The following is a 15,032-nucleotide window of genomic DNA, read 5'->3' on the forward strand; positions in this document are numbered from 1 at the left end:
GACCACAAAAAAAAAACAAAAATATCAAGATGACTCCCTCACACGTCTGTTTTTTTTTCGTCTACAAGTTATGTGGACTTTTAAAACATTACACGAGATACGCACCCCACTGAATCGATTTTAAAAGCACCATAGGAACAAAATTAACATGAAACTGCACAAACGTTAATAGCGATTCAAGCCATGGAAGAAATCTGTACATATTTTTTAAAGGCCTAACCTTGCTGTGCAGGTCTATTGCACGCGTAAAAGATATACTCTCGTTGCTTTATTTACTCTTTGATTCGTACTTTACTCCGAGACAGTCACCACCCACTATTTCAGTTTTTCGATCTGGTCACCAACCCCGCACTCAAACTCAGTCATGGCATTCGTTCGCAAAACTGAAAAGGCTCAGCTGCATGTTCCAGACCTAGAGGAACTGCGTAGTGGTAAGGACTTAAACATAATTGACACAGTACGTGGTCAGAGGAGCGAACCAAACAATTATTTCTGTTTGCAGTACTTCAAACAGGGCTGGAAGATAACTTTGCAGAAATTAAAGTGAGTGTTGTGGAATGTCCTGATCTCACTAAGGAGCCGTTCAACTTTCCTGTTAAGGGTAAGATTATTTTATACCCAATGTCAAACCACTCCATCCATCCATCCATCCATCCATCCATTTTCCGAACCGCTTGACTTGGGTCGCGGGGGGGCGGGGTGCTGGAGCCTATCCCAGCTGTCTTCGGGCAGTAGGCGGGGACACCCTGAATCGGTTGCCAGCCAATTGCAGGCCACACAGAGACGAACAACCATGCACGCCCACAATCACACCTAGGGACAATTTCAGAGAGTTCAATCAGCCTGCCATGCATGTTTTTGGGATGTGAGAGGAAACCGGATCCCCCAGAGAAAACCCACGCAGGCCCGGGAAGAACATGCAAACTCCACACAGGGAGGCCGGAGCTGGAATTGAACCTGGTACCTCTGCACTGTGAAGTCGACATGCTAACCACTGGACTACCGGGCCGCTGTCAAACCACTCGTGACACACATTAAATATTCCATTTAAATGTGTGCACTTTTGTTCATGTGATGTTTACTTAATCCTTCAGGTTTGTGTGGAAATCCTCGGGTCATAGATGTGGGAGGAGTACCATACCTGGTTCCTCTGGTTCAAAAGCACAAGGTACTGTTGTCTTCTAAATCACCCAGAGATGCCATAACATTTGCTGGGCCCGACTGCTGCTTGTGTGTTGTCAGATTGATTATCTTGACATATTCTTCTTATTAGGAGTATGACATGAATACTTTATCAAGGGAGTTGGAGCTACCAGGGGCATTCATGCTTGGTGCAGGAGCCGTTTCCTCGAGGATTGTGGGAATGAATGCAGAGGTAGTCCCCTAAATTTTCAGCAATGCACCAACACCATTTTAGAGCTGTCACTGTTTGTTTTGTAATTCACATAATACAGTGAAACCACAAAGATCTGATTTAGAGGTCTTGTGTGGTATCATCTTCTGTAATAAGAGTTGGCAAAAAAGCAATGCCCAAACTTAATCTTAGTCGTTTTTTTCCGGCCTTTTCCCACATTCCGAAAATGTGTTAGATTTGTTGAAGACTCTAAACAGCACTTAAGTGTTAATTTTGTGATTGTTTTATTATTAAATTGATAGTTCTAGCCATTATATGTTGTCCTATTCCATGAAAATATATGACGATTTGGACAAGAAATGAATATCTAAATGATTTGGGGTTTTTTTTTCACTTTTAAAAACAGCAAACTGAGCTTTGATGTATATTATAAATACTGTATTTGCTATCCCAGTTGATTCCGCTGGTTCTGACTGAAGCAGACGGAAGACCCGCAGTGAATAGCAGCTACTTCTCCTCCATCAATCCAGTGGATGGCCAGTGTCTGCAAGAAAGATACAGCGACAAATTCTCTGACTGCAACTTTGGACTGCTGGGGAACCTTTATGCTTGTGAGGGGAGGCCAGGAAAGGTGATGATCATGATTATAACTACTACGAGTACAGTAACAGCAAAGTATTAAGCCCCCCCCCACCCCAAAAAAAAATCTTGCTATTGCAAGAATGATGTCTTTGTATGATCTCTTCCCCCAATAAAACGTTCCTGGGACATGTTGACCTCAAGTGGGTGTGCAAGTTGCGCTGTGAGAATGATTCCACAAGGGGGCGCTTGTGCACGAACTTCATCCCCGTCGCACTTAACACTGGCATCAATTGAAACATTGCGAAGAGCAAATTGACGATGTAAAATGAGACAAGCGTCTCCTCCTGTCCGCAGGTCATTGAGGTGCGGGCCAAGAGAAGAACGGGAGATCACAGTATTGTGACGGCCTTGAGAAAGACTCTGGAGGTTCACTACCCTGATAAAAGCCTGGCTCTGGGGGGGACCTTCATCATCCAGAAGGGGAAAGCTAAAATCCACATAATGGTATATGTGAGCATTTTAACGCAACATCTTTAAAAGACATTAAAGGGGACATATTATGAACTCTTTGATTTTTGTATGTAAATCCTTGGGTCTCTTGAGTCCCTGTCCACCCATCAAGTGGAAAATTATACTAGAAACTAAATCTTGAATGTGCCAATAGAAGAACAGTCCCCCATTTGTCAGGATGTTCTGCGCTTCCGCCTTACTGCAACAAACAGCGCATTGATGCAAAGACTTTTGTTGGAGGGACAGATTAGGATTAAGTCATTGATGTGTTGTGTGTTGACAAATTGTCCATGTGGTGAGGGTGGGGGCGTGTGGTGAGTTGGGTGGTGAGTTGTCTGTTACGCCACTGACAACGCAAAATGTGACTTGGATGACCATGTGCTGCCTCCGTGAGGGCATTTCGCAGTTCCTTTTTTAGATCCGCAGTCACTTGCTTGTGATGAAATCCGTACTGCCTCATAAATGCGCTCATTTCAGTAACACAGCAATGGGGTATGAAGTGTTACCTAAAATCCTTAGTTTTTTTGTGGGGGTGGGGGGGGGGCATTTTGACAAAAACGTGTCATGACAGAGAGTTCTATTTCGACACGGAACTGTTTTAAATAGTCAGAAAATGAATGTTGAACGATGTCTCCTTTAAATGAGCAATTCCCTGCATAGAAAAATGGTCAGAGTGAGACTCATGCTTACCGTTTCTGCACAGCCCAGAGAGTTCTCGGCGTGTCCGCTCACTTCAAACGAAGAGGTCAACAGCTGGCTCAAACACTTTGAGGTGAAAGCCCCACTCATCTGCCAGTCGGTGCTTGTATCCAAAGATCCTGTGAGTATATCATCATCAATAAATGCATGTACTACTACTGTACAAAAAGTATTTCATCACCATTGGTTTTATTTTTTTAAAGGGGGCATTTGGTAACAAAATAAAACGATTGCAGTAGTTCAATGTTCTGGAAAGTTCTGACAATTTACGATTTTGGTATTTTAGCAACAAACATGAAGTGGATACACTTAATTTACTTTTGTGTACATAAAATGATGCGGGCCTTGAGTTTGACACCCGTGATCTAGTGACAGAGCATTTAATTGTTCTGCCCGTCTGTCACACTTGTCCTGACATACTGCAGATGAACAAACACTGTTCTTTGTAGTAGTCTCTCACAGCCTATTGTACCACGGGCAGAGTAGTTGGGAATCACTGCATTGGTGAAAACAATGCTGCTGTGAACCACCAAATTGTCTGTTTCAATGATCATTTGCGTGTTTTGTATTAAGGGACTTGACTTACGTGTGGAGCACACCCACTGCTTCAGTCCTCATGGAGAAGGTGGCCACTACTACATCGACACCACACCTGACAGCGTGGAATACTTGGGCTACTTCGTACCTGCGGAGTTCATGTACCGCATCGACAGGCCCAAAGAGACCCATGCAGTCGGAAAAGATTAAACAAGAATTGCATGGTGCATTGGTGTTAACGATGAAAATCAGGACCACATAAATTGTCTTTTTTGGGGGGGGGAGACGGTTTCCATTGAATTGAAATGTTGCAAATCAATATCTTGTATTTGTGGTGATACAGGCTTGGGTATAAAATTATTGCACTGTATAATGTGGAATGTACCACAGGATTAATAAACCCTTTTAAAATAAATTCATCTGGTAACCTTGTATTTATATACTGTAGATTTTTACAAACATTTTTTTTTAGAAAGAGCCAACCATCCTTTGAAATTCTACACACCTTTTTTATGTAATATTGTGTTTTTCCACACGCCATTGATGGCAAAGGATTTTCCTCCGGTAGAAACCTTTTACAACTTTAATTGATTATATATTTTCAGTGGATTAGATAATACATTAAGTGCATAATTGGCAAATGACATTGGTGACCATATTACATGTTCCCTGTTTATGATAATTACATAAAAACAAAGCAAGATACCTCTGCATAGAAGTGTTAGGACAGAGAAAACCATCGATTTTTTTCAAAAAGGACTTACTAGATTAGAACAATAACTGGGATATTGTACTGTATACAAATAAAATAACATCGTAATGCATATGAGGATTTTAACAAAAAATATTAGACCATTATAACACAAACATTGTCCAAATAAACATTATGGTCAAAAACTAAAGTATCAAGATGAATATAGAAAGGATTAAATAATGCTTGCAAAAAAATGAAATTTAAATTGAATTCATGCAATATAAAACTGGAAGCAGAAAACAAAAAATACATAACAAATGTACAAATATAAATGAACAAATATAAAAATGAACAAATAGGAGAAAAGAAAAAAGTATGATAAAAATACCATTATAAATATGGACATAGTCTGTGCTCTTATTTCATTAATACATTCATAATCATTCGAGGACGGCACAAAACTGCTGAACAGCTAACCGACATTAAGTGCAAGAACTCATTTCGTGCAACTCATTTTAGAACTCATTTTTATTCTTTGACTTCTGACTCAGCATGAGACTTATCTTTTAGCTTTGCTGTTTGAATTTTCTTTTGACTTTGTTTTTAATTTATTGTCTTATTGTTTGGTGTTGGGCGGCCCGGTAGTCCAGTGGTTAGCACGTCGGCTTCACAGTGCAGAGGTACCGGGTTCGATTCCAGCTCCGGCCTCCCTGTGTGGAGTTTGCATGTTCTCCCCGGGCCTGCATGGGTTTCCTCCCACATTCCAAAAATATGCATGGCAGGCTGATTGAACACTCTGAATTGTCCCTAGGTGTGAGTGTGAGCGTGGATGGTTGTTCGTCTCTGTGTGCCCTGCGATTGGTTGGCGACCGATTCGGGGTGTCCCCCGCCTACTGCCCGGAGACAGCTGGGATGGGCTCCGGCACCCCCCGCGACCCTAGTGAGGATCAAGCGGCTCGGAAGATGAATGAATGAATGAATGTTTGGTGTTGAATTGTTTTTTGCTCCATGTACAGCACTTTGTGTACAGCAATGGTTATTTTATAGATAAAGTTGTTTTATAAAAGTGCTCTATAAATACAGTTGAGTGTTTAAATTATGGACCCATGGCTTGTATTTCAGATTAGAAAATCTTAAGGCACACCACCAATTAAAAATATCACAAATTCTAATGTCCTATGAATGTTGAAAGTTGCTGACCTCATTTCAATTTCCTCACACTGTGAAATTTGGACGCGTTTAATTAATTGTACTCGCAGTAAGTCATGACCTACTCTGTTGCATAATTGACAACAGATGTGGTTACACTTGTTATTGTACCTTCTGCCATTTTATGGAAGACCTTTTAATCGCTCCGCCTGGCACTATATGTCCCTGACATAGATGAACGACGATATCTTTACAATTAATATTTTTCTGACAAATTAAGTGAAATCAAATAATTTCATAAAGTGCCCCTGGTGATCTCTCCCGACACACAAGATTGTCACGACACAACCCAGGAGGTTTAGGAATTCTGCAGATATTCATATTTCGAATGAATAAAATATTTGTTTTATGTGTTATGTTGAGAGCGAAGAAATTTAATCTGTGCTGTATGTTACACATACATACAGCACATTTGACAATAAAGTTATATTCAATTCATTTTTTTTATTTTGGGGAGGGTGGGGGGGGACTCCCTGTCCTTTCAATGTTGCTCATCATGCCAGAGTTGAAAGCAGTTTTTTTTTCTGGGCCAAGCAAAGTGGGACCTCACACTTCCTGCAGTACACTTTTGTCTTGACCCTGGTCATACCCAGAGCATGACACCTCTTGCAGTATTTCCTACAATTACCTTGAAAAAATGTGGGCATGCAGGTGACTTGGGCTGCTTCTGCTCCTCCGGCTGGTGGTGGTGATGGTGTCGGTGATGCTGGTGTCGGTGGTGCTGTCGTCTTTCCATCCAGCTCGAGCATGCTTGCAGCCAGCCTCTCGCGGAAGACCTGCTCAGTCAGTGGCTTTTGCATTGTGGGTTTGTTCTGGAGAGAAATCAGCTCCTCGTGTAGGATGAAGGAATTGACGACTGCAATCTCCACAAAATGGAAAAAAAAAGTTTTGTACCACTTTTTGGTGTTGTGATGGACAGTGTAATCGCCGGACAGATCCGCACCCCCCTTATGGCGATTGTAGTCCTGGACGGCATCAGGAATTGTGATTCTTTTCATTTGGCGCCCACCGTTCACTTTGACTTTGCTCTTCATGGTCTGCCCACTGCATGCCACGTGGAGCGAAGAGCACATGGTGACTTTTTGTGGGCCCATCCACTTGACAAAGAGGAGGTCAGCCTTCCTCAACCATCGCAGGTCTCCCTTTTCAGCCTTTGCGGGAAGATCATTTTCCGTAGTCTTGGGAAAACCAACTTGATTCTTTCTGATGGGGCCACAACATCCAATGTTGGCTTTCTGAAGGTCCCTAAAGAGGGTGGGACTGGAGTAAAAATTGTTTACGAAAAGTCGATAGCCCCCTCCCAGCCGGGACGGGTCCACAATGTCCATGATTGTTCGGTCACGCAGACCCTGACCAATGGTGGAAGACACGGTCTTCTCGGAGCAAACAAAGAAGTTCCACCTGTATGCAGTAAGAGAGTCTGCCAAAATTAACAGTTTGAAACCCAGTGCCGATGCTTTGCCCTTTGTACGTCGTTGTTTGGCGGTGATCTGAGCTGAGGGCACCACTGTCTGATTGATCGAAATGTTCTTGTGGGGTTGAAAATTAGCTTTGCATGCTGAAACAATGTCTGTGTAAAGCGGCTTGATTTTGAACAGCCGATCGTGTAAGCGTATACCTTTTCGACTCTCCTTTTTATTATTGTTTTTTGGGTCGCTGAGGTGCAGTGACCACAATATGGCCTCAAAGCGGTCCCTGCTCATGGCGTTTCTTGGGAAGCTGAAGTTGTATGGCCATCTTTTCGTCCAGTAGTCATCCCTGTCAGGGACTTTGACAATGCCAGTGAAAATGACAACAGCAATGAAGACGTAGAACTCAGGCTCAGTGAGCAATTTCCAGCGGAATGTCTTTGCCTTCGCCTGTTTTTTCTCTGCATTTGCATTTGTATTGTCGATAATTGTGCGAACAACTGATGTACTGAAAAAAAGCTGAAAAAGAGCCAGGGGGGACCACTGGACCGAGGTGTCAAACGTAGGTCCAGGGGTTCTGGCAGGTGTGAAGGGGGGAGGCTTTGGATTGATGTCACTCTCCTCCTTGCAGCGCCACCTCTCTTTAGATTCAAACATGTGGCGCTTCTTGTGGGCTGATTTCTGCACGGTCTTCTTGCGTTTAATTGCAGATGATGGCACTGGTGAAGACGTCAATGGCTCTTTCTGAAGGACTGTGGTGGAGGAGTGCCGGGTGGCGTCACGTCGCAGCCGGGCACTGGTGGTGGCTGTTGGTGGCTGATAGTCCACATCATCAGTATCATCGTGGTAATCCACACTGTAGAAAAACCAACAACAACAAAAAACATGTATTTAGTTCTAAATCCAACTATTTGCTAGCTAGCAGAAATTTTCTAATTAAAAAAAATCGCTGAATTAAATGTTCAAATGGTGCATAATGTTGGAGAGCTTTGAACTTTTTTTAACCACAAAAACCCTTGAGGGAAAATTATCTGGGCTTGTAACTAAAAATGTGATTGAAATTTATCTGTCTGAAAAGGGTACTGAGCAATTTTCAAGGCTTTGGGTCTCCATAGAAACACAGTAATAGCCAATATCAACAAATAGAGCAAAGTGGGAACACTAATTAACCTACCCAGGATTAGTTAGGCAAAACCACTGAGAAAAAAAACAAAAAAAACAAAACACCTAAATGTATGAAGGCCTCACTGGATTCAGTTAAGGTCAGTGTCTATGTCTCAATCATATGAAAGACCTTGGACAAAAATGGTATCCATGGAAGAGCTCCAAGGCAAAGGCCCTGCTGCAAAAAAAAAAAAAAAAACTCAAAATGCTAATCTCACGCTGGCTCAGAAACATCTTGATGATTTCCATGACTTCTGAAGAAATATTAGGGTGACTGACAAGACAAAAGTTTAAATGTATAAACGCCCGTTACATTCGGTGTGAAAATAAAGCTTTTGGTACAAAAATAAAATGGCAAGAGTCAAACATGGCATAGGCAAAGTGATGGTCTGGGCCTGCTTTGTTATTTCAGGACCTGGATGGCTTGCTGTGATTAAGGGAATCATAAAAGCTGCAGTCTCCAGAAAATCCTGCAGGTGAGATTTTTTTTTTTTTAGATATTTAAATGTGTTTAATGATGTGAAACATTTTAATTTTCCTCAAATGTGTGGTCGCTTACCATTCTTGACCGTAATCAAACTTTTTGAACTTTTCAACTACTGTAGCTGCCTATGTGACATCTGTGGTGTGTTTTCTAAAGCGGCTCAAGATGAAAATATAAGGCATTTTGTCACTGTATCTTCAGCTTCAAGCAATATTTTTGAACTATCGCGAGGATTTCTTGTCACTTTTTGTACGTTTGCTGCAATTGACTGTCTAATATTAAATGGCACACCTACAGTACATTTTACATCGAAATCAAAATGTGGAGGCCTTTATGTAAGCGAACATGACGGAGCAGTCAAAGAGCTCCTTTATTACTGACTGTAGTAGCTACAATTCACCCATTAATCCATTCATCTTGAGCCAGGTAAAACAAGTGAGAACAGATTCTCATTTGCAGTGCTGACCTGGCTACAGACACTAGAGAAAAACAAAGTAAAAAGTCCTACACCAAAATAAAGTTTCTCCAAATGTATGTTATTTTAGGGAGTTATCATCAGTATAATCTTGGTGAACACGAGTTCATTTCATAGGATAAATACAGTCTGGTCTCATTGAGCTTTTATTGTGGAGGTATTATTCATATTTAATCATTACGTTTCGATTTAACTCCTGGGCTTGTCAGATGAAGCCAAACGAGGAAGGAATGCCATCATTTGTGCTTTTACAGCATATTTGCTTAACTATTGGTGGTTGGCGAAAATTGTCATAATGAGATAGTATCCTATAAGTATCATCTAGTCACGCAATTTAATTGACAGTTCAAAGGCAGCGTGTAGACTGTGCAAGGTTAAAATATCCCATAGATCAGGCTCCAAAAATAACCTGCAAAGGCACATCAGAAATGTCCACCCATCAGTACAATTTGAAGAGAAAAGACACGCAAGGGAACCAGCTATTAATGAAGGTGCTAGGGTGTCTGCAACTGTTGCTGCTGCTGCAATTTCACAACTGCCTAGATGTACAACCCAGAACTCTATGAGCCACTTTATGCAAAAAGCTATAAAACCAGCAAAACAGAACACAATTGACGAGGAACTGGGTAAAATGATTGAAAGGGATTTTCATCCATTTTGTGTTGGCTGTGTCTTGTCGCAACAACTGTCCCCTCAGAGAGAATCTTCTCCAAAACAGGGCAAATATTAAGAGAAGAGAAACAGGATCAACCCCTCAAAGCTGAGGCACTTGGTTTTTCTTCATGCCAATCTTCGCTAAAGACAAGCTAAAACCTTGACCTGGATGCTGCTTTTTTTCTTTTTGTTTTACAAATTTTAATTTATAATTTGTTGTGTGGTATTCAAAGCTTACTTATGTTGTTTGACTGTAAATAGTTAAAAGCTTATAAATATACACATTCAGAGGTTGGACCTTTTTGACGACCTTGTTTTGAAATGGGTCTTTGTACTTTGTTATTTTTGTAACACTCCATGTTGAGTATGTTCAGAAGAATATAAATAATAAATATTTGATATAATGTCTATTTTTTGCATTAGTAATTAATTTTACACATAATTTTACGTTATTTTTGGTATTACATTTATTTAAGCAACAAAAAAACTGAGGAGCCATTTGGGAGCCTTTAGGGAGCCGAACCAAAAGAGCCGGCTCTCTAAAAGGAGCCGGAATTCCCATCACTAGTCCCCTGTGACTAACGAGCCTGCTCTTCGCCCAATGTCAGAGAGATCGGCTCCAGCACCCCCCCCCCCCGCCCCCCCCCCCCGCGACAATTAAGAGGATAAGTAGTGTGGAAAATGAATGGACGGATACGTTTTTAAAGGCACGAATTCGAGTTGCCATCGTAAAAGTGTGTTTACAATTTAACAATGCAAAGTCGTTGCACCGTTGTGACCCCCTCCGTCCCCCGAGCGGGGGCAACCGTAACTGTAACGCGCGATAGTTTGACACCCTTGTGTGAGATTGTGCTACTATCCAACGTAGCTTCTCACAGACGCGCATGTGGCAAATTACATTAGGCACCTTATTTCTAAACAAGTCCATACGACAGTTAAAATTGAGTTTAAAATGAAACGGCATGACAAACTCTACCTTTCATCGGATGACAAGCACCACAAATCCTCCTCATCGCTCGTGGAATCAATGAAAACGTCGTTATCTTCCTCATCAGAAAGCGTGACTGTTATCTCAGCGTCTGAGTTTTCTCTTTCTGTAGCCATTGCTTTCGTGATTAGTTGGTGAAGCTGCGCTTTTTTTTTTGCAGTGAATGCCGATCAAACCGACGTTTTCCGACTTCTCTCACCCAGCAGTTCCCGCTGCTTGTGAGGTGTATAAAACGAAGCACCCTCAAGTAGTGAGGGAGGGGCGTGACAGAAGAGTGAGTCCTTACAATGGCAAGTCATTTGAGCATTTATTTATTAATTGTAACACACTCATGTCTGATATCAAGGATTTGGAATAAATGCTCAAATGGCTTGCCATAGAGACCCGCTGCTGAGATTTGTTTTTATTTTACTGTCAAAACCCCTGTTGCTTTGACGAGTCAAATAAGATAAGAAAACCTTTATTAGTCTCGCAATGGAGAAATTCCCAATTCACAGCAGCAAAGTTATGAAAGGAAGAAGTAGAACGACAAAATATAGGAGCTGCTGGAAAGGCAGCCACTCTCGCGGAACCCCCCAGTGATGTTTTTTCACTCGGTCAAATAAACACCCTATCAAACTTCAGTAATGGCTTCACGTCTGTGACGTAAGAATGTTTTTTTCTATGTGGCTCCACCCAAGCTACAGACCAAAAAGCTATTACTGTACTTACATTTTCGATGGTGCTTATTTGACTCGTTCAAAAAGTATACTTTCAAATGCACTATTACTCCCCGTTATCACGTGTATATTGGTGAAAATGATTAGCTACTCATCTCATCTGCCGTGCCACATTTATTTAATAATAATGCCGACTCATTTTCTTCGACGGTGGTCAGCCGTTGATATTCGAGCTGTAACGACCCTCTAATGGCCACGTTTACAATTGCGCTGATATACAAACAAACACTCACCTGTAGATTTATCAGTCGTAAATGACCTTTACGCATAAACAGATAATTGTTATTGTCCTCTTGTCACCATGTATTTTTGTAGGGCCTCAAATTTTATCAGGGTGCGATTCAGAGTGTGGTTGCCCTGGTCTGGACAGAGGCCAATACTCCGCTGTGTTGTGCTCCGGTTTGACCTCGTATCCAAAAATGGCCACATGAGGGAAGCAGAGACAAAAAAGTACTGATGCTGGGTGGAGCAAGCTTGTGCAGATGGTGTTTTCATGGGATTTCTTTCACAACGTTAATACACAAGAAATTCTTGGGGAAAGTGCTTACTGTACCTCCTTGCTGAGTCTCATTTTTTGTTACTTTGCAAGTAAATTGTAGAGACCATCAGTGTTGCTCCCCCAGATGTTTGCCCAATCCCACCACAGTTTGGCAATTCCGGATTTTGTTCTTCAAAATTGTGCAATTCTTCAAATGCTCCAAATCAGAGGTCTTCATTTAAAGAATGTACTCACGACTTTCTAATGGGAATTTAATGTTTATGACACGTCACAATATATGACAAACATGACTTAAAAATATAAAAAGAAAACATCTTTACCGCAATGAGCTGTTTTGTGGTCACAGATTCCTGTAAATTGGAAAATAAACCTTCTCAAATGACCAAAATGTCTTCATATAAATACTCTTATTAACATTGCTAACTGAAAAGAAGAATGACAAGAAGGTGGCCAGTGTTTCTCCCCAACTCATCATTCTTAACATATTGACAGAAGTCAACACACTGATCTGCCAACAATCAGAAAACAATGCATTAGTAAGTATGTTTTTCTGTCCCCTTATAGCAATCACAGGAATCCAACCAATCATGAATTCAAGTTGGCTGCTGCACCACGTTCCCATTTGCAGGCCAATTGTGTCATGATCCCTTACAGTTGGTCTGTACAGGCTTGTCCGGAGGGACTAATTCTTTGTCCACAGAGTCACTTTCGAGGATCACCGCAGATAATACTCAATGGCTGCAGAAAAAGCAGCAAAGCCTCCACATCCTAGGACACCGGCCTTCAGACCAGCTACAAGTGTGGGGGAAAAAAAAACAGAGCCCCCCCAAAAAAGTCGATATGAGAAAAAAAGTATTACATACAGTACATCATCTATATGGCATTACATACCACGAAACCCGATTGCTCCTCCAGTTATACAGCCACTATACACGGCATTCTTCCAGTCAGATTTGCCTCTGTGCTGTAAATAAAATTGGACAAATGTAACCACTGTGTCCCAGTCCGTTATAAGACATTAAAATTGATCTGGCAAAACATGGAAGAGAAAGACTGATAGATTATTTATTAATTCATTATTTGATCACATCTGAATGTTGGAGGAAATGAACTCCGCAGCCCAGGTCAAGTGCATTTCAGAAGTTTTTTTCTAAATGCATTGTACATAATTGAAGATAATTGCTGAAAATGTGTGCAAAGACTTCTTAAGAACTACATATTACGGTACTCAATTGTGGAGCTATGCTATTACATTTGTTTTCAGCATGTCAATGTGTTTGTATGTCAAATTTCAAATACATTTATTTTCATGTTACAGGGATTTTAATCTGCATGTAATACATGCCATGTATTACATCACTTGATACGTCGGTGCACAAATCATAGTCTTCACATGTTTAGCTTTTATTTTGGGCCTTTTTGTTTTGTCCTAAAGAAGATTATGTGGAGAGGATGAAAAAAAAACATTACTTTGGTTACACTGGGCTGTTAAAAAAAGAAGGTGAGGAAATGTGTTATTAAAAATATTCTATGCTTTATGACATCCTCTGTGCCATCATTCATCGGTGCCGTCAAATCATGCCAAGTTTGTGAAAAATATTTTCTATATAATTAACTTAATGTAATTTTATCTCTAAATGAAATCCAACAACATAGGTGGAATGGCATTTTCAAGGTCCATTTCACAGACTTAAAATCACAAAATGAACAACATGACATACAATTGACAATGAGGTTATCAGTATGTAAATGTTTTATTTATCAATGTCAAAGTGCTGAGTTTTACGCATATTTAGGAAGTGATGTTTTGCTGTATCCTGCATGATGTGCACAAAATAAAGACTTGTCGTGTTATCATACCGATTCTATGATGCATTCTGTACAGGAGAACATGGCACCCACGATGGCAAAGTTCTTTGCGTAGGACATGCCCCTCTGGCCCATGTCTTTGAGGACTTCTCGTGCTGTGGGGGTCCTCAGCGGGTCCTTGGGATCAAAACCAACATTGGTGTCTATGCCTGCAGTGAAAACACCAAACGCTCCCCCGAGGACAAATCCTGTGCAAAACAAACAATAAAAGATGGAAACACAGACTTGGTAGATATTAGGAATGTAACCTTTCATGACAATAATAATAAAATCAATCAAAACATGGACCTGTTTATAACATACGAACGAATCATCTATGTACTCTGAAATTAATTTGTTCCAACTTGGGCTGGTCAATTTATCGATTAATTGAATGTCATTTGTTGGATGATTTTATTATTTTACCGTTTTCTATTGTTCAAAGTGCATCTCAGCTTCGATCACCATTACGCACAACTGAGTGTCAGACAGTGGCCGGCAGAAGCAATGATAGAAGACAAACACTGATGTGTCCACAAATGTGTTTCATTTTAGGCACGATGACTTGAAAAGGTTAATTATATTTACTGTACCTCCAACGCAGGCCAAAATAGACTTGAAAGCGCAGCTCTCCATTGCCCTCTCTATTCTCTTCTGCTCCTCGCTTTTAGGAGGCACTGGGAGTCCCCCCATGACACCGGGGTTCAAGTCCTTCACGGTCCTCTTGTCCCCGATAAGATAATCCAGGACCATACTGTACTGAATCACTGGGCTTTCCATGCTCGGACCAGCTGGAGGAGAACTTTTAGAATCAGAGACGTAAGGTTCTGCAGCTCTCGTGGAGGCCGCCATGTTTGTCAATGACAGCGCATTAGGTAAATGTAGTTTTGAAGGAGCAGAGGCAGATTCGTTCCATTTGTAATAAATTTGGAGGCTTGTTCATTTGATTTTGAAATTAATACGGTTGAAATCATCATAATTTTAAAACAATTATCAAACAACAATTAAAAGGTTTTTTTACGTCACAAGAGGAGTAATTATTTGTACACGGGTTTCATATCAGCACATTCAATATTACACGGTGGTCAGGGTTATTCGCGTACTGTTAATTAGTTATTTTACTTTGTCTAAACTATATTTTAAATAACAGCTGAGGTTTGTAGAACTGCAGATCGGTTCGACCAGCACGACGCAGTGGAGACCCACT

The 15,032-nt window shown here is 41.0% G+C and overlaps 3 protein-coding genes across 3 annotated transcripts; 1 reads left to right on the plus strand and 2 right to left on the minus strand.

The window, feature by feature from the left end:
- Nucleotides 1–267: 267 nt before the first annotated feature.
- On the plus strand, nt 268–4,097 carry c16h11orf54 (chromosome 16 C11orf54 homolog). The gene is made up of 8 exons (XM_052047959.1): nt 268–431; nt 503–601; nt 1,095–1,168; nt 1,274–1,375; nt 1,809–1,985; nt 2,291–2,440; nt 3,150–3,266; nt 3,719–4,097. The coding sequence occupies exons 1-8, from the start codon at nt 365–367 to the stop codon at nt 3,890–3,892; spliced, it is 960 nt and encodes a 319-aa protein (XP_051903919.1). The 5' UTR covers nt 268–364; the 3' UTR covers nt 3,893–4,097.
- On the minus strand, nt 3,964–10,978 carry LOC127588882 (piggyBac transposable element-derived protein 4-like). Its single transcript, XM_052047839.1, has 2 exons — nt 10,748–10,978; nt 3,964–7,850 (listed from the first exon to the last, which is right to left on the minus strand). The coding sequence occupies exons 1-2, from the start codon at nt 10,873–10,875 to the stop codon at nt 6,080–6,082; spliced, it is 1,899 nt and encodes a 632-aa protein (XP_051903799.1). The 5' UTR covers nt 10,876–10,978; the 3' UTR covers nt 3,964–6,079.
- Nucleotides 10,979–12,214: 1,236 nt separating this feature from the next.
- timm22 (translocase of inner mitochondrial membrane 22 homolog (yeast)) lies at nt 12,215–14,799 on the minus strand. Its single transcript, XM_052047973.1, has 4 exons — nt 14,419–14,799; nt 13,838–14,034; nt 12,869–12,941; nt 12,215–12,769 (listed from the first exon to the last, which is right to left on the minus strand). Exons 1-4 carry the CDS (start codon nt 14,675–14,677, stop codon nt 12,693–12,695), a joined length of 606 nt encoding a protein of 201 aa, XP_051903933.1. The 5' UTR covers nt 14,678–14,799; the 3' UTR covers nt 12,215–12,692.
- Nucleotides 14,800–15,032: the final 233 nt, after the last annotated feature.

This window comes from Hippocampus zosterae, chromosome 16 (genome assembly GCF_025434085.1).
Source record: "Hippocampus zosterae strain Florida chromosome 16, ASM2543408v3, whole genome shotgun sequence".
Classification (NCBI taxonomy): Eukaryota; Metazoa; Chordata; class Actinopteri; order Syngnathiformes; family Syngnathidae; genus Hippocampus; species Hippocampus zosterae.

Bases quoted from the DNA above. Each gene is read 5' to 3' on its own strand.
- timm22 (XM_052047973.1), bottom strand. From the start codon at position 14,677: ATGGCGGCCTCCACGAGAGCTGCAGAACCTTACGTCTCTGATTCTAAA. The intron at 14,035-14,418 runs GTACAGTAAATA...TGTTTTGCACAG, and splicing joins TATTTTGGCCTGCGTTGGAG to GATTTGTCCTCGGGGGAGCG. The intron at 12,770-12,868 runs GTATGTAATGCC...CCACACTTGTAG, and splicing joins AGGAGCAATCGGGTTTCGTG to CTGGTCTGAAGGCCGGTGTC.
- c16h11orf54 (XM_052047959.1), top strand. From the start codon at position 365: ATGGCATTCGTTCGCAAAACTGAAAAGGCTCAGCTGCATGTTCCAGAC. The intron at 1,986-2,290 runs GTGATGATCATG...TCCTGTCCGCAG, and splicing joins GTGAGGGGAGGCCAGGAAAG to GTCATTGAGGTGCGGGCCAA. The intron at 3,267-3,718 runs GTGAGTATATCA...TTTTGTATTAAG, and splicing joins TGCTTGTATCCAAAGATCCT to GGACTTGACTTACGTGTGGA.
- LOC127588882 (XM_052047839.1), bottom strand. From the start codon at position 10,875: ATGGCTACAGAAAGAGAAAACTCAGACGCTGAGATAACAGTCACGCTT. The intron at 7,851-10,747 runs GTAGAGTTTGTC...GTTTTTCTACAG, and splicing joins TGCTTGTCATCCGATGAAAG to TGTGGATTACCACGATGATA.